Below are 18507 nucleotides of genomic sequence, written 5' to 3'. Positions count from 1 at the left end.
ATCAAAAGTATTTAAATCTCAAACAATTCAAATATTATCTATTTGCTTTGTGATAATTTTTAGCACATCAAAAATTTCATTGCATTCGTTTCTTTGTTTTAGTTTTTCAGGGTCCCTTGACATTCCCTCCATAGAAGGAGTTCCCATAACTAATAAAGACATTCAGAACTAAACAAATGGTAAATGTGAAAGTCAGAATTTGAATGACAAATAACTGAAATATCCCTAGATATCTATGTTCACACTATTTTACATATGAATATAATTTGGGGGCTAAAAGAATAGATGAGGAAACTGAAGTCCAAAGATGTTAAGTGACTTGCCCACAGTAACACAGAAAGTCAGCAGGATAGCCACGATCTGAACGTAAGTTACTGACCTCAAATCCACCCCTCACCCTACTCTGCTGTGCTGCCTTATACTCATTAAAGGTGTGTATATAACTATAGATGCATACACCCATAATACACTATATACATAATCCTATAAAATATGAAAATTAATAAACAGAGTGGGAAAAGTGTGGCATAATGTATAAAGGGCTTTTCTCAGTGCCAGGAAAAACTCTGTTGAAGTCCATCCCCTCACACAATATTGGCGACATAATCCTGAGCAGGTCACGCATAACTTCTCAGCGCTCAAGAAAACATTCAAAGGCTACAAACTGTAGAAAACGTGCCAACCAGCATTATTAGAGGAAGTTTCCTCATCTGAGAGATCCTGCTACCTACTGAAAGCACAAAGTTAGTTCCTATCACTATTTAACAACTATTTATCATTTAGCATATAGATACATAAAAGATATATAATGATATCTCTACATACATAAGTTAAGCCTTCTTATACATACACAAAGACTTTGTACATACCTATTGTATCTTTTCCAGCTGATTTCTCAGACCCTGAAAGGTTTACCAGCACAACACCTCCAATGCTATGGGAAAAAGAGGGCTATTTGTAAAAATAAAAATTTTGAGTGAAAGATCTTTAAACTACTTACAGTTACTAATCCTCACATTAGTTAAAAGTTAAAAAAAAGGTTATTGTTTATTGGAGAATTAAACAGTCAACAAGCATTTATATAATCAAACTATCTTTCATAGCTGACTGATACATGTTTGTTAAATTCAGGTCAGGGAAATGGGTAGGGTGAGGTATAGAGTGGGAAGTGTGTGAGTGGGGGGGGAGGAGAAAGAGGGAGGGAAAGAGGAAGAGGGAGAGGGAGAGGGAGAGAGAGAGAGTGAGAGTGTGTGAGAGAGAGAGAGAGAGAGAGAGAGAGAGAGAGAGAGAGAGTGAGTGTGTGTGTGTGTGTATGACCAATAGGATAAAAAAAACTCAATAAAACTTTCTTTTTTAAAATTCAGGTCAAACTTCTTTAGAGATATTTCTGTTTATGAATTTAAGCTGGACATTGAAGGAAGGAAGGGACAAGAAGCATTCCATCTCCAATCTCCACAGCTTTGCACTGGTTGTCCCCAATCCCTGGAATGTTTTCTCTCCTACCTCACCTCTAGATCTTAGAACCCCTGGCTCAGCTCAAATGCCACCTGCTACAGGAGACCAGTTCCAATCCTCCAGCCTCCAATGTTTTCCTCATAAGGTTAGCTTCAGTCCACTCTGTAATTATTCATGCAATTTCTTACGTACATGCTGTCTACTCCATTAGAATGTAATCTCCTTGAAGTTAAGGGCTGCTTTTTATTTTTCTTTGCATCTCTAGCACTTAGCACATTGCCTGGCACATAGCAAACTTTTAATAAATGCTTGTTGGCTACTGTATTGAGAATTACTAAAATGTTAGCCACGATTAAATTTCAGAGATTTTTAAAGGGTAAAGAAAAAAACTTCAAATTTATAAAGGTAACAATGTTTCTTTATTGAACCCCGTAAATATTCTATTTTATATGCAAAACAAAAATAATGACATTCTGCTATAGAAAAAGTTAAAAGTACAAATCTATCATATTCATAGGTGAAAAATGAGGCTAAATCAAAGACCTAACCAATTTAAGATTTGGCAAAGGTCAGCATTTCCATTCCCAACTTTCTGTAGTACAGTACTGTAGGATGACTTGGGTTCAAATCCTACCTTTGCTTGCTGTGTGACTTTAGACCAGTCACTTAACATTTCTGGTCCTCAGTTTTCCTCATCTATAAAATAAAAGGGTTGAACTAGATGATCTCTAAGTTCCCTTACAATTCTAAATCTTATTAACCTCTTTCAAATTGCATCTATTTAAATAGAATAATGAAATTCTTAACCTTTAAGGATTTATTCTTTCTTTGATGTGGTCACTTCTCTCCACTGCAGGAACTCACAATCCCTATGCCACTTAGTAGATGGTCTTGGAGAGTTGCTATGGCTGAAAAATTCATCAGCCATTACATCATTCAAAAAGATAATTAGTCTGATTATACAATCCATGGATCAGAAATCAGAATAGCAACAGAAACAGCCAATAGGTGTTTTCCCTTAAAGGATTCTGTTGGTGTTCATTTTTCATTCTGAATTTAACACCAAATAAAATAGGTATTCTCATGTGTAGAACAGAAAAAACAGGATTATACATGAAATTGTGGAGCTCTATTATATATAGCTTATTTTTCTTTTAAAAGTATGTAAATTCAATTTATAGTTTTCAAAGCTGTCATGCTTGTCTGTACTTCTTTTTGGCCTTCCTTACTTTTTCTTCTACGCGTTTTTTAAAAAAGATGCCTGAATACCCTCTTTTCTTTCTTTCTTTTTTTTTCTTACCCCTATACCTTCTTACCCTCTCAATCTCTGCTCTTGTCGGGGGAAAGAAAAAAAAAATCAAAGCCTTTATAATTAATATGTATTTTCAAGCCAAAAAAAAAAATCCAAAACCTTACTCTGGCTGTGTCCTTTGTCCTTTATTTTACACTTTTTATCCATCACCTCTTTGTTAAGAAATAGCTAACAGATTTCATCACCATAAATCTTCTAGAATCACATCTGGTCATCAGACTGATCAAATACTTGTGTTTTTCAAAGTGACTTTTTAACATATCCTTTAGTGCTAGAATTCTCTATTTAGTATATTAACTCAAATTTAGAATTATAAGTAATTTAGTTCCATGTAGAGATTATTTTTGTATCCATACCAGTAAACACGATTAAAAAAAAAAAGAAGCAAGTAATGGCCACTAACACATACAAAAGGAAATCCATGGTTGCTGGATGAGTAGTAGAAGGTTTGCTTATATTTAAGATAAATTCCCCTCCCTGCACCCTTCCATTAGACTGTAAATTCCTTGAAATATGGGACTGTTTTCTATAATCTTTGTATTCTTAGCTCTTGTTATCATTCTTTACACAGAGGAGTTGCTCTAAAAACGTTGTGGTAAATCGAAAACCAATAATGTCTAACTCTCTTCTCATATTACTTTTCCTAAGAGGAACCCAGGGCAGACATGAGCAGCATGACATCATCTTCAAATCTCCACTGATATTTTTCTTTTGCTTTGACCTATGTGAGATACCACCCCTGTTATTGCGATGTTGCACCATCTTTCCCTATATCCCAATCCACCCCCAATATCCCAGGGCCACGAAAAAAGTAACTCTACATTTCTTTTTGACCAGAACAAAGTACTTATCATCTGATAGTCTTACCATAAAATCACAGCTAATAGTTTAGAAAGAGTAAATCTATCTCCACTGTTACTTGGAAACACTGCAGCTAAGATTAAAGTAAAAAGTCCTGTGGAAGATTAAAACAAAGAGTTAATCAAAATATTGTCATGGCTGCATAGTGCCAAATATTTTTATGAATAAGAAAACATGCTTAACTTTAAAATTAGTTAATATTTTATATTTAAATTATCTTGACAATGATACTATAGTTAGCAGGAATCAATTTTCTACTGGTCATTAAAAATACCTTTAAACTAAATGACAATTTTTAATAAAATTCAAGAATGGATCAATACGTTTAAAAAACTCATGCAAATAAACTGCACGCATTCAAAGCAGTATTCTGACTTCATAATCATGCATGTGTGACAAAGCTATTTTTAAAATATTAAAAATATTTTTTAGCTTCTAGTTCAAAGTGACTCAACTTTAAAAATAAAAGTTATCACAGGCCAGACTAGAGTTCAGACATATGTGATTATATTTAGTCACAAAGCCTGGAAAAACAGCCCTCCAGAATGGAAATGTGAGGAAATAAGACAACTGTATTATGAACAGTTGCATTATAAAAATGCAACAAAGGAACACATGTACCAAATCCAACAGCCTTTTAAGTCCTCATCCTTGACATCTTCACATTTTTTTCATTTTGCCTTTGTATCCTCAGCACCTAACAGTGCCTTGAGTATGACTGACAGCAAATTAATGCATACTGGGATGGATACTGTTAACTAGCCTTTTCATTTTTGATACTTATTCCTCCTCTGGCTTCCTTGGTATTTCATTCCCACACTTCCTGTCCTACCTGACTGTTCCTACTATTAAACTTATCTGGATCTTCATCTTGCTACTACTCCCTTAAAAATGGGTATATAACACATTTATACGTGTAGCATTTGAAAGTATGCAAATAATTTTCCTCACAAAAAACTCTGAAAGGAAAGCAACACAACCAATATTATCATTCCTACTTTACAGATAAGGAAACAGGCTCTGAGAAATTGTGGAGCATACATTGCAATGTCTGCAGCATGATTTGAGCGCTTCACCAATCATGCCACACCACTTAACTCTGGCTGTCCTTTGCACTCTTTCTCTTTTCTCTACATCCCCTTGATCAGCCATAGCTTCCACTCTGCTTCATTTGTCACACCTCTATGTGGCTAATTCTCAAATCTGTCTTTCTCCCCTAAACCTCTCCCTAAAGCAGTCCCATACTTCTAATTGCCTGTTTAATATTTCCACTTAGATATTCTGCTCATGCTTCAAATTCAACATATCTAAAACTGAAATCATCTTACTCTCCAAACCTGCCCTTCCTTCTAATGTCTTTATTTCTATTAATGGAACTACCCTTTTCCCAGGCATCCATACTCAAAATATATGGATCATCTTTACCTTTTCATTTTTCATCATCTCCCAACCTATATAATTAGTTGCCAAAACCCATTGGTTTTTACCTCTAATATCTCTTGAAACCTTTCACTTCTATTACAACCACACTAGCTCAGATCCTCACATCAACTGGACCTACTGCAAAAGCTTACTAAATAAAGTATAGCATACTTCAGAGAGTGGAGGGGATGTTCAGAGGTAAGCTAAACCAACCTTTAAATGAATAGTAAACTCATTTTTAAAATACCCAACTAGTGGTCATCCAGCCTCTACTTTAAGATCGCCAATGAAATGGGAACTCAATGGCTGCAAAGCAGCCCACTGCAGTATCATAAAGTTCTATTAATAAGTACATCATTCTGTAAATCTAAATATACTTCTTTGAAACAGTTCTCATTTTCCCTAATTCTTCCCCCTAGGAACAAATAGAACCTTGTCTAAAACTTCTTCCATCTAATGGCCCTTTAAAGACAAGAAGACACACATCTTTCCATCATTCTTTGGGTCACCTGTGATTTTGGTTCATCTGAGACAGTGTGGTATTCCATGATTCACATTTATATGACATCATGAGAGAATGTGGGTGATAAAGAAATGGGCTTTCCAAAAAATAAACAGCAAAGAATAATTAAAAGTACTAAGCAATTTCTTAAGAATAATGTAACCCAATCTCCCCACTTCTGAGCCCAGCTCATCTGTCTGCCTAGAGCACCAGTCCAAAACAAACAGGGTAAAATATAAATCAGTCCAGTCCACATATGATCTGCTATAGAACGGTGCCTGTAAAAACTTGTTCTTTTTGTGTATTTAGAATGAAGACATCCTCAATGTGTGCATATGCCATTTTCAAGTATTTCATAGACATGAGAAAGCAAGTATGAGTTTGTCTTCTCACTTTTCTTCTTTGTTGTTGTTTTCAAATGTGTTAACTCCCTGACTGTTGCACAAGTATTATACATTAAGATAGCAACAACCTTTTGGTTAATAATTAACACTATTTGTATCCTTCTATGCCACAAAACAGGTCTAACCACGCTCCTTCACTACTCAAAAAGCTTTTGTAATTCCCTCTTGCATTTAGATTAAAAGACAAATGTCTCTATTTGATTTTTAAGGATAGGAGACAGATGTCAATGATTAGACTAAGGAATTTATTAGCACAGACAACTCCTAAATGAGGAAATTCTCTCTACCAACATAGATCAGCACCTTCTCTGAAACCTATAATCTTGAAGAGCTGCCCAGCGCATTGACAGGTTAAGTGATTGGTCCAAGATCACATAGCCTGTCAAGAGGGTGGAACTGAACCCAGGTCTTCCCTGCCCTGAGGATGTGTCTCTTTCAAACATACCACACCACACTCAACATTCAAAGTCTCTCATAGTCTGGCTCCTGCCTGCTTCTCCAGGCTTACTGCATATTCCTCTTCTTCACACAACCTAGATTCCAACCCCAATATTACTTATTTGTGGTTGCCCTTCCATGATATTCCAACCCCCAACTCAGTAACTTTACACAGGCTGTCTTCCATACCTATAAGGCAACTCCTTCCTTACCTACACCTAAAAAAAGAAAAAAACCAACTTCTTGCTTCCTTTAAGGATCAAATCCCACCTTCTACAGAAAGCCTATCCAGATCCTCTCCCATTTCAGAAATGTCCACACTCCCCTTTCGTCTGGAAGTTACTCTATATCTACATTGCATCTATTCTATATGTTATTCTGTGTAGACTCCTCTGCTACACCTTTCCTTCCTTCCTCCCAATAGAATGTAAGCTATTACACATTTGTCTTTTTAATCCCCAGTGTCTAGCATACTGCCAAGAAATAGAAGGAGCTTAATAATTGTTGATTTAAGGGCCACTTAATACTAAAGGACATTATTTATCCTTTCTGCTTGATATGTTTTGCATTTCTGTTTATCTGGCTGCTATAGTAAAAAAATAAACTATTAGCCAACATAGTTAATGAAATTTTCCTTACGCTATTTTTACATACTATACAATTCCATATACAATAAAAATGTAACATGTAGCAGGATAATTTTATTATGAAATGTAATACGTTTGCAAAGATCTATAAAGGCACACAAATTTATCAAGATTCAGAAAGCCTAAGTATTACCTTTAAAAACGAAATAATGTTATAATTTTATATAAAAGAGAAATGTCATAACTCTTTAGGCATATCTACACAAATGTTTCTTAATTTACTGAAGTAAAATGACAGAAGTTTCAAAATAAATCTTATTAGGTAATTTACAAATTGCATTATACAATAAATATCTTACCGGAAGTTGAAGACAAGATGTTCACTATAGCAACTTGCGTGTCTGAAAGCGCTTCCTGATATGATAAATTTGCCAAAAACCACTGGAGAGCAGAAAAAGTGTGAATAACATACATTCACAATTAAAATTACAATTATATTTCTTTACATCATTCTCCTCTAAATATTATTCATTACCTCAGCTTTAGAAGCTGTTCTATAATGAACAAGTAGCTTTTAAAAAACTTAGTTTAGACTAAGACTTCCACTATCAACATCACCCAAATAACTAATTCTAGCTATGTACAGAGTTAAGAAAAAATAAACCAATTTAGCAACTGGAAGTAGGAAAAAACTGTATTTGTTTTTAGAGATAAGAATAGGGGTTGGGCCTGTGATGTCATTAACATAGAGAACTCCCAGATAAGGAAACTTACTCTCTACTACTGCAAGTTGGCATTTTCTCTGTGACTCAGTTTTAAAGAGTCACCTAGGACACTGATAGGTTAAGCGACCTGCACAGATTCACACAACCAATATGTGCCAGAGGTAGGACTTAAAGCCAGCTGGCTCTGAGGCCAGCTATTTCTTTTTAATAAGGGCCAAATAATTTGCAGAATCAATAGTGACAAATATTTTTACATTCAAAGGATTTAAGAGTAAGAGAACATTTAAATTTTTTTACAAATTGACAAATTTCACAAGTTCTAGGTAAAATTATGTTCACAGAATGAAAGAATGTGTAAGGCCATATAATTCTGCTATTTAAAAAAAAACCCTTAAGAAACAATTTTTAGATTAAACCAGGTAACTGTAACTTTATACTTCCTCTTAATTTGTAGAAATAGTTGTACAAGTCTTCATTATAATGGGATGATATAAGTTTAACTATGAAGAATCCACTCTTTTCCTATTCCTTTCTTTCTATTTAACTAACATATTTCAACACCTGTTCTTATCTTAACTTAGATAAGAAATATAATTTATTTTTCTGTTACCTATTTTAAAAAACTATAATAGAATACTAAATCATTTAAGTCAATAAAAAATAAGTCTAATACTACTACCATTTAAGAGTTTTTCAACTAGCAGAGATCAATATATTTCTTCATCAGAGTCACCTGCATCTCTTTAAAGATGCACTTTGTCTTTTCAGATACTAGAATTAAGCCAGCAAAATAAATCTTAGCCAACTTAACCTTCAAAGAACTGGCAGTCACTGTATCACACTAGTCATCACCCCTGAAAGCCTATGTATGACTAGGGGCTCATGGTCTCCCTTCTGTCTCAAGCCAGTAAGAGCTGGAATAAGGCTATGACAGTTATCCTGACTCCATCTAAAGTTCTCCTCCTTCCTAGTTTTTTTCATCCATCGAAATAAGTAAGCGAGGTAGTGAGATAATCAGTATCAAAGAAAGTCAGCAACATAAATCATACTGTCATGGAATTAATGAACTTGTGCTTCGCATACACATTTATCACATTCTACTTTGTATTATATTTATTTGTGAACATGTCTTATCTCTCCTACCAAACCTAAATTCAAGGAGAAAGGGGCTGTGTCTTATTCATCTTTGTCTCCTCCATGTTCCTACATTATTGCCTTGCACACAGTAAGTGCCTAAAAAATGTCTGCTGACCTACATCTTACAATAATTAGTTTCTCCTGAAAAGGCAAAGTATCTTCTTAATGTCACATGAAATTCTCTAAAAACATTCAGATTTATATTTGGTCCTATTTTCCCTATTTTGTTTGTTGTTATTTCCCCTATACAAAAGCATTATTCAAAATAAGCTAAGTCTGAGGCAGAAATATTTGAATGAAATTATCCCATATTAAAACTGTAATGAAATGAAGACCAGAGCTTTTGGTGAAAAGATCAAAATCATTTACTACAGTTACAAATCAACTCTATGTAACACATTCTAGGATTAAATTACATTGGCAATGATCCAGAGATTGTAAGGGCCACTATTCTGTTGACACTCACCCAGATCTAAGTTGGCATTCTCTCCGCATCATTCCCTTGATAAGCTTTCAATACTTTTCTCTTCATTCATCACTTGCTTTCTCTGCCATAAATTATCCCTCCCTCTTGAACATTATTTACTACCTCTGTTATACTAATGACAACAAGCTAGCACACTGAAAAAGAAGAAGGAAGATTTTCTCTAAGTATTCCACTGCAGGTTTACAGCAAGGAGGAAACAACACAGATGATCACAGTAACCGCAACTTCCTTAACCATCTCCTTTACTACTAGTATAAAAAACATTAATTTTCTTAGTCAAAAATATGGTTTCCCCAATTTGGAACTATGCCCAAAGGGCTACAAAAATGTGCATACCCTTTGATCCAGCAATAGCACTTCTAGGGCTATATCCCAAAGAGATCAAACAAATGGGAAAAGGACCCACATGTACAAAAATATTCATAGCAGCTCTTTTTGTGGTGGCAAAGAATTGGAAATTGAGAGGATGCCCATTAACTAGGGAATGGCTGAGCAAGTTGTGGTATATGAATGTAATGGAATACTATTGTGCTATAAGAAATTATCAACAGGCTGACTTCACAAAAACCTGGGAAGACTTATATGGTCTGATGCTGAGTGAAGTGAGCAGAACCCAGAGGACTTTGTATACAATAGCAGTCATGTTATGCAATGACTAAGAATGTTAAACTGAACCCTTCTCAGCATTATGAGGATCTAAGACATCTCCAGAGGCCTTGGGATGGAAAATACTGTCCACATTCAAAGAAAGAGCTATGGAAGTCGAATCGCTCTCACTTATTTTTACCTTAAGTTGAGTTTTGTTTCATCTTTCTGATGGTTCCTCCTATTGGTTTTAATTTTTACTTACAACTTCACTAATGTGAAAATGTTTAATGGGTATGTAAATGTAAAGGCTATGTCAGATTGTGCGCCGTCTTGGGGAGGGTGGGGGGGGAGAAAAAGGGAGAAAAAATTTTCAACTCAAAAGCATGTGGAAAAAATTTTTTTTAAAAAAAATATGGTTTCCCTTCTCAGCAATTTCACTGTTCTCTGCTAGTATAAGATGAATGAACATTTAAATATCAGGTAATACAAAGGGTAGAGATCACATCTGAATCACATCATCTATCTACCAGTTCTTTCAAAGGACTTGCTTACTAGTTCTATGCCTTTCCAACTGTCAAACTATGTTCTAGACTTAAGATACAGCTTCCCATAAAAGTGTCAAGATAATTCTCTACTATAAATTTATTAATTCATTCATGCTAGAGTTGTACACTAGGCCCCTCCCAGTGTGAACAAAAATATAAACAAAAAGAGGAAGGTTTCCAGCAGATTGAGTGGAACCTCAAGAGTAAACTCCTGGGAAGGCATGATAAAGAGTCATAAAGGATGTGTAGGTATAAATGTGTTGTGATCTGCACAGATGGAGACAACATCCAAATCCATGGTATCAATAAAACATAGATCAATTTGAGTTTTTGAACAATGCTGATGAAGACTTAAGGGTAGCAACTGAAAAGATATACCAGTAATCTAACTTATGTGTGTGAATACAGAGTACACGTGTATACATGTGTTATATATCTCACATATGCATACATACACACATCTATTCACAGTGTACACCATACATATACACATATATTTAATTATACATAATAAAGACTGTATCTATCAGGGAATGTGTTTTGGTAAAGCTAAATAAACCAATGGCTCATGAAGCACAAAGTCAGAAGATCTGAGCTTGAATGCCAACTCCAACTCCTATTAGCTTGTGATCCAGAAAAATCACCTAATACATCACAGAGCTATAAATGAAGTTTTATTTTGTACCTCTTGAAAACATGTTACATGAAGGATCTAAGACTTTTCTCAGCATAGAGGAATTCCTAATTTTGAAACTCCACCAGCTGAGATTACAACCTAGGACTTAGCAAATAAATCTTTAGCAGTTGTCTGAGGTTCCAAAATGTTAAGTGATTTACCCAAGGTAATGTAGCAACTAAGCCTCAGAATCTTTTTTTTTTCTGGTGAGGCAATTGGGGTTAAGTGGCTTGCCCAGGGTCACAGAGCTAGTAAAGTATCAAGTGTCTGAAGCTGGATTTGAACTCAGGTCCTCCTGACTCCAAGGCCAGAGCTCTATCCACTGCAACACCTAGCTGCCCCAACTAAGTCTCAGAATCTTGACTTGGACCCAGGTCTTCCTAACTTCAAGTTCAGCACATCATCCTAACAGCAGTATAGGATCACGCATAGGTCTAAAGCTGGAAAGGACCTCAGAGGCCATCTATTCTAACTCCCTTCGTTTTACAGATAAAGAAACTGAAGCCCAGGGAGATTAAATGATTTGTTTAAGGTCAGGAAAGTAATTAAACCCCAGAGGTGGGATTTGGACCCTGGTCTTTTGATTCCAGTGCTCTTCACACTATACCGCTGCTTCCAATATCCTATTACTCCATGCTACTTCTCTATATAAATGGAATTATTTTACTTCATGAAAGCTTTAAGAAAAAAAATTCTCTAAAAGAAAAGTTACTATGACTTGAAAAAAAATATAAAGAGAAATCGCAATGTTTCTTTAGAACTACTAACCAGAGGCTTTTTAAAAAAAATGACCATATTAATTTGTCTCAAATTTTCCTCTGGTTCCATGTAAAAGCCTTGCTAATTCTGAAAAGACCAAGCTAAAGTTGATGGTTCTACCACTGGTAGGAAAAAAAGTTAACTGAAGCAATTAATAATAGGTATAAAACTGGAATGAGAAATGTTTACATTTATAAGATCAAACTGTTTTCTGACATTTATGAAGCATTCAATTACATAGAAGCACTAATAAAATAAAATATACACATATACATATAAACATATATATATACATCTAAATTTTCTAATAATGATTTCATTAACACAGGAAGCTCTTGGTGAGGTATTTTCTCTTCTAATACAGACTGGCACTTTCTCTGAACTCTATTTCTCCTAAACCATTCCTTCTTCTGAATTTCCCTATTACTCCCAACCAGGCTCCTAACTTCAACTCATCACCTACCCTCACACCACATATCCAATCTGTTGCCAAATCTTGTCATTTCTGCCTTAACAACATTTCTCCTAGGTGTACTCTTCTCTCTATTCACAAAGCCGACAACTTAGTACAGTGATGAGTCACTTCATGGCTGGACTATCACAATTGCCTTCTGATTGGTCTCTCTCCCTTTCTGTTTTCTTCCCTACTCTACTCTATTTTCTACTCAGCTGCCAAAGTTATCTTCCTAAAGTGCAGGTCTGACCATGTCACCCTACCCTCTATTCACTTCTATGGCTCACTATTACCTCCTGAATCAACTACAAAACGCTCCATTTGACATTTAAAGCCCTTCACAATCTGGTCCCTTCCTAAATTCCAATCTTCCTACATTTTACTTTCCTCCACATGCAACACGACACCGGCCTTCTTACTATTTCTCACACATGACACCTTATCTCTTCTCTCTGTGCCTTTTCACTACCTCCCATACCTAGAAGGTCCTCCCTCACCTCTACCTTCTGGCCTCCTTCAAAGGTGAGCACCAGACCCATCTTCTGCAGTCCATTCCTGGTCCCTCATACTACTAATGCCTTTCCTTTCAGATTACCTTACATTTACACTGTACCTATCTCATACGTAAATTGCAAATTAGCAAGCCCATTAAAAATTAGTCCTTTGAGGACAGAGACTGTTTTTGCCTTTCTTTGTATTCCCACTTCTGCCCAGAACCTAGGAAGTGCTCCATAAATGCTTGCTGACTGATTCTGTAGTTTACATTCTTGAACAGTTGCCTAAAATACTGAGCTAAACTTAAACCTTGGTATTCATGATTCCAAGGTTCCTCTTACTCCATTATGACATGCTGTTACTATTATAAAATATTGCTACTATTAACAAATATGAAATTGGTGCTTTTCATAAATTCCAAATCATTCATATCTCCTTCTTTTAAAGCACTACTAAAAGACCACTCCCATACAATTAAATTTCTCTCCTTCAGACATTCTCTATTCTGTTCATACTGTCTTGATACCTCAACACACATTTTCTCTTGCAACATGCATCCACACAAGTTGTTCCTCACAACTAGAATATACTCTTTCAACTCTACCTCTAAATGATCCATTTAAGTGCCAACTCTTCCATGAAGACTTCTCTTACCTATAAAGTTATTTGTTTTCTCTCCTCCTAAAATTAACTTGTATTAATTTGAGTGGAAAGAGGGCTGGTCTGAAAGCCATGATAACTGGATTCAAATCCCACATCTAGCAAATACTGGCTGTGTGATCCTGGGGCAAATCACTTAGCCTCTCAGCACCCTTAGTAACTCCCTAAACCTGTAAGTTGCAGAAGAGTTGTCAAAATGCTTGGTAAAAGAAGATTCCTTCTAGGATGTTCAATACTCCAACAAAATCAAAGGTTTGGCCACATACAATTACTTATTTATATATATGTTAGTAATTCTATCTCTACTCCACACTCTCTAAAGAATGTCAGCTCTTTGAAGGAAGGGTGTTTTCTTTTTGTCTCTGGATACCTAGCTTTACACACAATAGGAATTTAATGTATGCTGAATTAAAAATTATAAAGCTTCACTAAAATTACAATCCAGATTTCTCATTACTCATAAGCTTTGTGCACAATTAGTAGAAATTAGTGAAATTTTATGATTAATATGATTAATGTGAGAATCATTAATGATTTATATGAGAATGTCAATAAAATTCCCTGATTTTCTATAAAGAGACCTACTAGTCAGCATTAATTTAATATTAAGTAGCATTAATGCTACTTCACAGATAAAAAATCAGTCATAAGATGTGCATACAGATCACATAATCAAGCTTTCAACTACTTCCTTAAGAGAAAATGTTCTGTTTTCATTCATGAATATTATAATAAGCTTTAGGATGTTGTCCAAATTCTTTTGTTTTACTGGGATTCTGTTATCCATAATAATGCTTGAAATATGCAGGCCATGGGCTAATGCTTAAAAACATTCTTATCAAGATCTTCATTTTAAACTAATTACTATAAGATTTGAGCTAATTTACACTAATATTACATCAATATAAAATCATGAAAAACAAGTATACTTATTAAAGCAATAAAAAACTGTAAATCATCTCATACAGACATCTATTATCAACCATAACAAATATCCACAGCACAATCACTTTATAATGATGAACTGGAGAAACTATAAGATTTTGAAGTGTCTCTTCTCTACCAAATAAACATCTAAATATGTTTTGCATAGTTAATCATTAAGTTTTATTGAATTCTAATTCTCTTTAAACCGGCAATCCACACATAAGAGTTTAATAGTTTTTATAATCCTTATTAAATATACTAATAAATTTTTCACCCTTTTTAACAATAATTATCCACATGTAAAAAATCTGATTTACTAAATATAAAGAGAAGACCTACCACAAAGCAAAAGAAAAAGCTGATTTTTGCTACTTGAGTTGCAGTAAGTTTTCCTACAGTTTTCAGGATTGACTCTTGTTCTTTCACAGCAGGATATGACATTCGAGATAACTTGGCTTCCAGTGCATGGCTTGATGGAAGTTGTCGGATCTCCATAATGTTACTGAACCTTACACGAGATTTTTTAGGTGCTTAAAAGAAAAAGTATGGCACAAGATCATTAGACATCCTCTACCCACAAAAGATGTTTTTTAAAAAGTGAATTTATTGATAATATCATTATACTTAATTCATCTATCTCTGGTCAAACCCAGGAAGTCTAAGAAAGGACTATGTATAATTAATTACATGGATAAGTTTTTTTTTTCATTCAAAATGGCAAAAGTAAAAATTATCCTTTTAAAAAATAACCAGATTCTTTACTATTTTTAAAAGTTTCTAAATATGACTAGCTGTCAAACTGTTATTGTCTACTGTGCATATTATTAAGAGATTCATAAATGCAATATGATTTTCTTTAGGCCTGTTCCTTGAGAGAAATGTTATATGCACATACTTTCAAGAGACTGAAAACTAGAATGCTTTACTGAATTAGTGCACCAGCAGACAGCCATGCCGGAATTATTACCTGGCCTCCTAAGATCCTTTCTGTGTGCTTAGAAGGCTGAACTTAAGTGGATACTGTATGTAAATTCTGTACATGGTACAGCCTTAGAGATTTCTGATAATTCAACAAGTAATAATTATAAAAGTTAACAAATCACGAAAATGCCTTACTAGACAAGACTCATGGTCCACTGAATCTAGTATATTATCTCTGACAAAAGCAGTAAGAAAGTATATGTACTCCATTATGTCATTTTCAAAGGGTTGAAACAAACCCTCAAACATACACAAATTTACCTAATAACTCTAAACCTTCCATGAACATATTTGTAAAAATAATGATGATGATGGTGATACCTAGCATTCATATAGTGCTTTATGGTTTGCAAAGCATATTAGATTTGATCCTTACAAAACCCTGTGATCTAAGGTGCTAGAATTATCTCCATTTAACACATGAGGAAACGGAGGCATTAAGAGTTTTAAGTGATTTACCAGGGTTATACAGCTGCAAGTATCTGAGATAAGATTCAAAGTGAGGCCTTCCTAACTCCAAATCCAGCACTCTGTCTACTGCACCACTCAGTGGCCTTATAATTTAAGACTTACCAACTCTAACAATAAGTATCATAAGTTCAGCTCATGTGTAAAGCAGGACTTTAATTTGTCTTAAAGCTCTCTCTTACTAACTTCCAAGAACAATTCCTAATAGTACTATTCCAAAATTTAGTGAACAAGTTCAATTTTACCTTATCTGTCCTGATCATGACCTTCAATAGCTCATTACTGCCTACTAAGTAAATTCACTCCTCAGCCTGATTTATAGTCAAGGTTCTTTAGTCTACTCACCCCTAATCTTATCTCACACTACTCCCTTCATGCACCTGTCAAGCCTGCCAAATTTTTTTTTATTAATTTATTTTGAACTATCAATAATCACTTCCATAAGCTTTTGAGTTTTAAATTTTTCTTCCCTTCCCTCTCCACCTCCCTCCCCAAGACAGAGTGCAATCTGATACAGGCTATACATATACATTCCTATTAAACATATTTTCACATTACTGGTGTTGTAAGTAAGAATTAGAACCAATAGGAGGAACCACTAGAAAGAGGAAACAAAATACAACAGAAGAAAAAAAAATAACAAATAGTATGCTTCAATCTGCATTCAAACTCCATAGTTCTTTCTTCTTTGTGGATAGCATTTTCAATCATGAGGCCTTTGGAGATGTCTTAGATCTTTGTATTGCTGAGGAGGGTTAAGTCTATCAATATTAGTCATCACATCAATTGGAATAACAAAAGGTCCAGAATATCAAGGGAACTAATGAAAAGAAATTCTGGGGAAGGTGGCCTAGTCATTCCAGACCTTAAATTGTGTCACAGAGCAGCAATCATCAAAACTGCTTGGTACTGGTTAAGAAATAGAGTTGTGGATCAGTGGAACAGATTAAGTAGGCAAGACACAGTAGGTCAATGACTGTAATAATCTATTATTAGATAAACCCAATGACCCAGCTTCTGGGATAAGAACTCACTCTTTGACAAAAACTGCTGGGAAAACTGGAAAAGAGTATGGCAAAAACTAGGCATAGATCAAAATCTCACACCATATACCAAAATAAAGTCAAAATGGGTTCATGATTTAGATATATAAAGGCTGATACTGTAAGGTAAACTACCCGCTATCAGATTTATGGAGAACAGAAGAATTCATGACCAAACAGGAAAGAGGAAACATTACAAAAAGCAAAATGGATAACTTTGATTACATTAAATTGAAAAATTTTTGCAAAAACAAAGTCAATACAACCAAGATTAGAAAGAAGGTAGAAAATTGGGAATTTTTACAACCAGTCTCTCTGATAACGGACTCATCTCTAAAATATATAAAGAATTAAGTCAAATTTATAATACAAGTCATTTCCCCAACTGATAAATGGCCAAAGGATATGAATAGGCAATTCTTAGACGAAGAAATTAAAACCATCTTATGGTCAAACAAAAAAATGTTCTAAATCACTATTGATTAGAGAAACGCAAATCAAAACACTCTGAGGTACCACATCACACCTACCAGATTGGCCAACATGACAAAACAAGAAAATGATAAATGTTGGAGAAGATACGGGAAAATTGGGAACACTAATGCATTGTTGGTGGAGTTGTGAAATGATCCAACCATTTTGGAGAGCAATTTGGAATTATGCCCAAAGAGCTATAAAAATGTGCATACCTTTTGACCCAGCAATAGCACTTCCAGGGCTGTATCCCAGAGAGATCATACAAATGGGAAAAGGACCCACATGTACAAAAATATTTATAGCAGCTCTTTTTGTGGTGGCAAAGAATTGGAAATTGTGAGGATGCCCATCAATTGGGGAATGGCTGAACAAGGTGGGGTATATGAATGTAATGGAATACTACTGTACTATAAGAAATGATGAACAGGATGACTTTAGAAAAACCTGGGAAGACTTGTATGGTCTGATACTGAGTGAAGTGAGCAGAACCAGTAGAACATTGTACACAGTAACAGCCACATTGTGTGATGACTAATACTGACAGACTTACCCCTTCTCAGCAATACAAAGATCTAAGACATCTCCAAAGGCCTCATGATAGAAAATGCTATCCACAAAGAAGAAATATGGAGTTTGAATGTAGATCAAAGCATACTATTTGCTATTTTTTTCCTGTTGTGTTTTGTTTCCTCTTTCTGGTGGTTCCTCCTATTGGTTCTAATTCTTACCTACAACATCACTAATGTGAAAATATGTTTAATAGATATATATATGTATAGCCTATATCAGACTGTGTGCCATCTTGGGGAGAGAGGTGGGGAATGAGGAGGAGAAAAATTTAAAACTCAAAAGCTTATGGAAGTGATTGTTGATAATTCAAAATAATTAATTTTTTTTAAATTAAAAAAAAATTTAAATTAGTTATCTCACAATGTGGCTATTATTGCATACAATGTGATCCTGGTTCTGCTCACTTCACTTAGCATCAGACCATACAAGTCTTTCCAGGTTTTTCTGAAGTCAGCCTTGTTCATCACTTCTTATAGCACAATAGTGTTGCATTACATTCATATACCACAACTTGTTCAGCCATTCCCCATTTGA

The 18507-nt window shown here is 34.8% G+C and overlaps 1 protein-coding gene across 3 annotated transcripts in view; it reads right to left on the bottom strand.

The window, feature by feature from the left end:
* SLC35F5 (solute carrier family 35 member F5) overlaps window positions 1–18507 on the bottom strand; it is a 54673-nt gene that overhangs the window by 22814 nt on the left and 13352 nt on the right. For 2 of the 3 annotated variants that reach the window (XM_021009458.2, XM_021009459.2), the window contains exons 7-10: window positions 14774–14964; window positions 7341–7422; window positions 3635–3722; window positions 870–934 (exon numbers count right to left, since the gene is read on the bottom strand). In XM_021009458.2, the coding sequence (XP_020865117.1) occupies window positions 870–934; window positions 3635–3722; window positions 7341–7422; window positions 14774–14964 (426 nt within the window). Of the gene's footprint in view, window positions 1–869; window positions 935–2089; window positions 2152–3634; window positions 3723–7340; window positions 7423–14773; window positions 14965–18507 lie in introns of those variants that run through there. The other variant, XR_013483013.1, reaches the window with a different exon arrangement.

This window comes from Phascolarctos cinereus, unplaced genomic scaffold (assembly GCF_003287225.1).
Source record: "Phascolarctos cinereus isolate Bilbo 61053 unplaced genomic scaffold, phaCin_HiC Scaffold_726;HRSCAF=1367, whole genome shotgun sequence".
NCBI classification, from domain to species: Eukaryota; Metazoa; Chordata; class Mammalia; order Diprotodontia; family Phascolarctidae; genus Phascolarctos; species Phascolarctos cinereus.
Note: the sequence above shows the minus strand (reverse complement) of the source record. Positions and strands in the feature narration are given on the sequence as shown.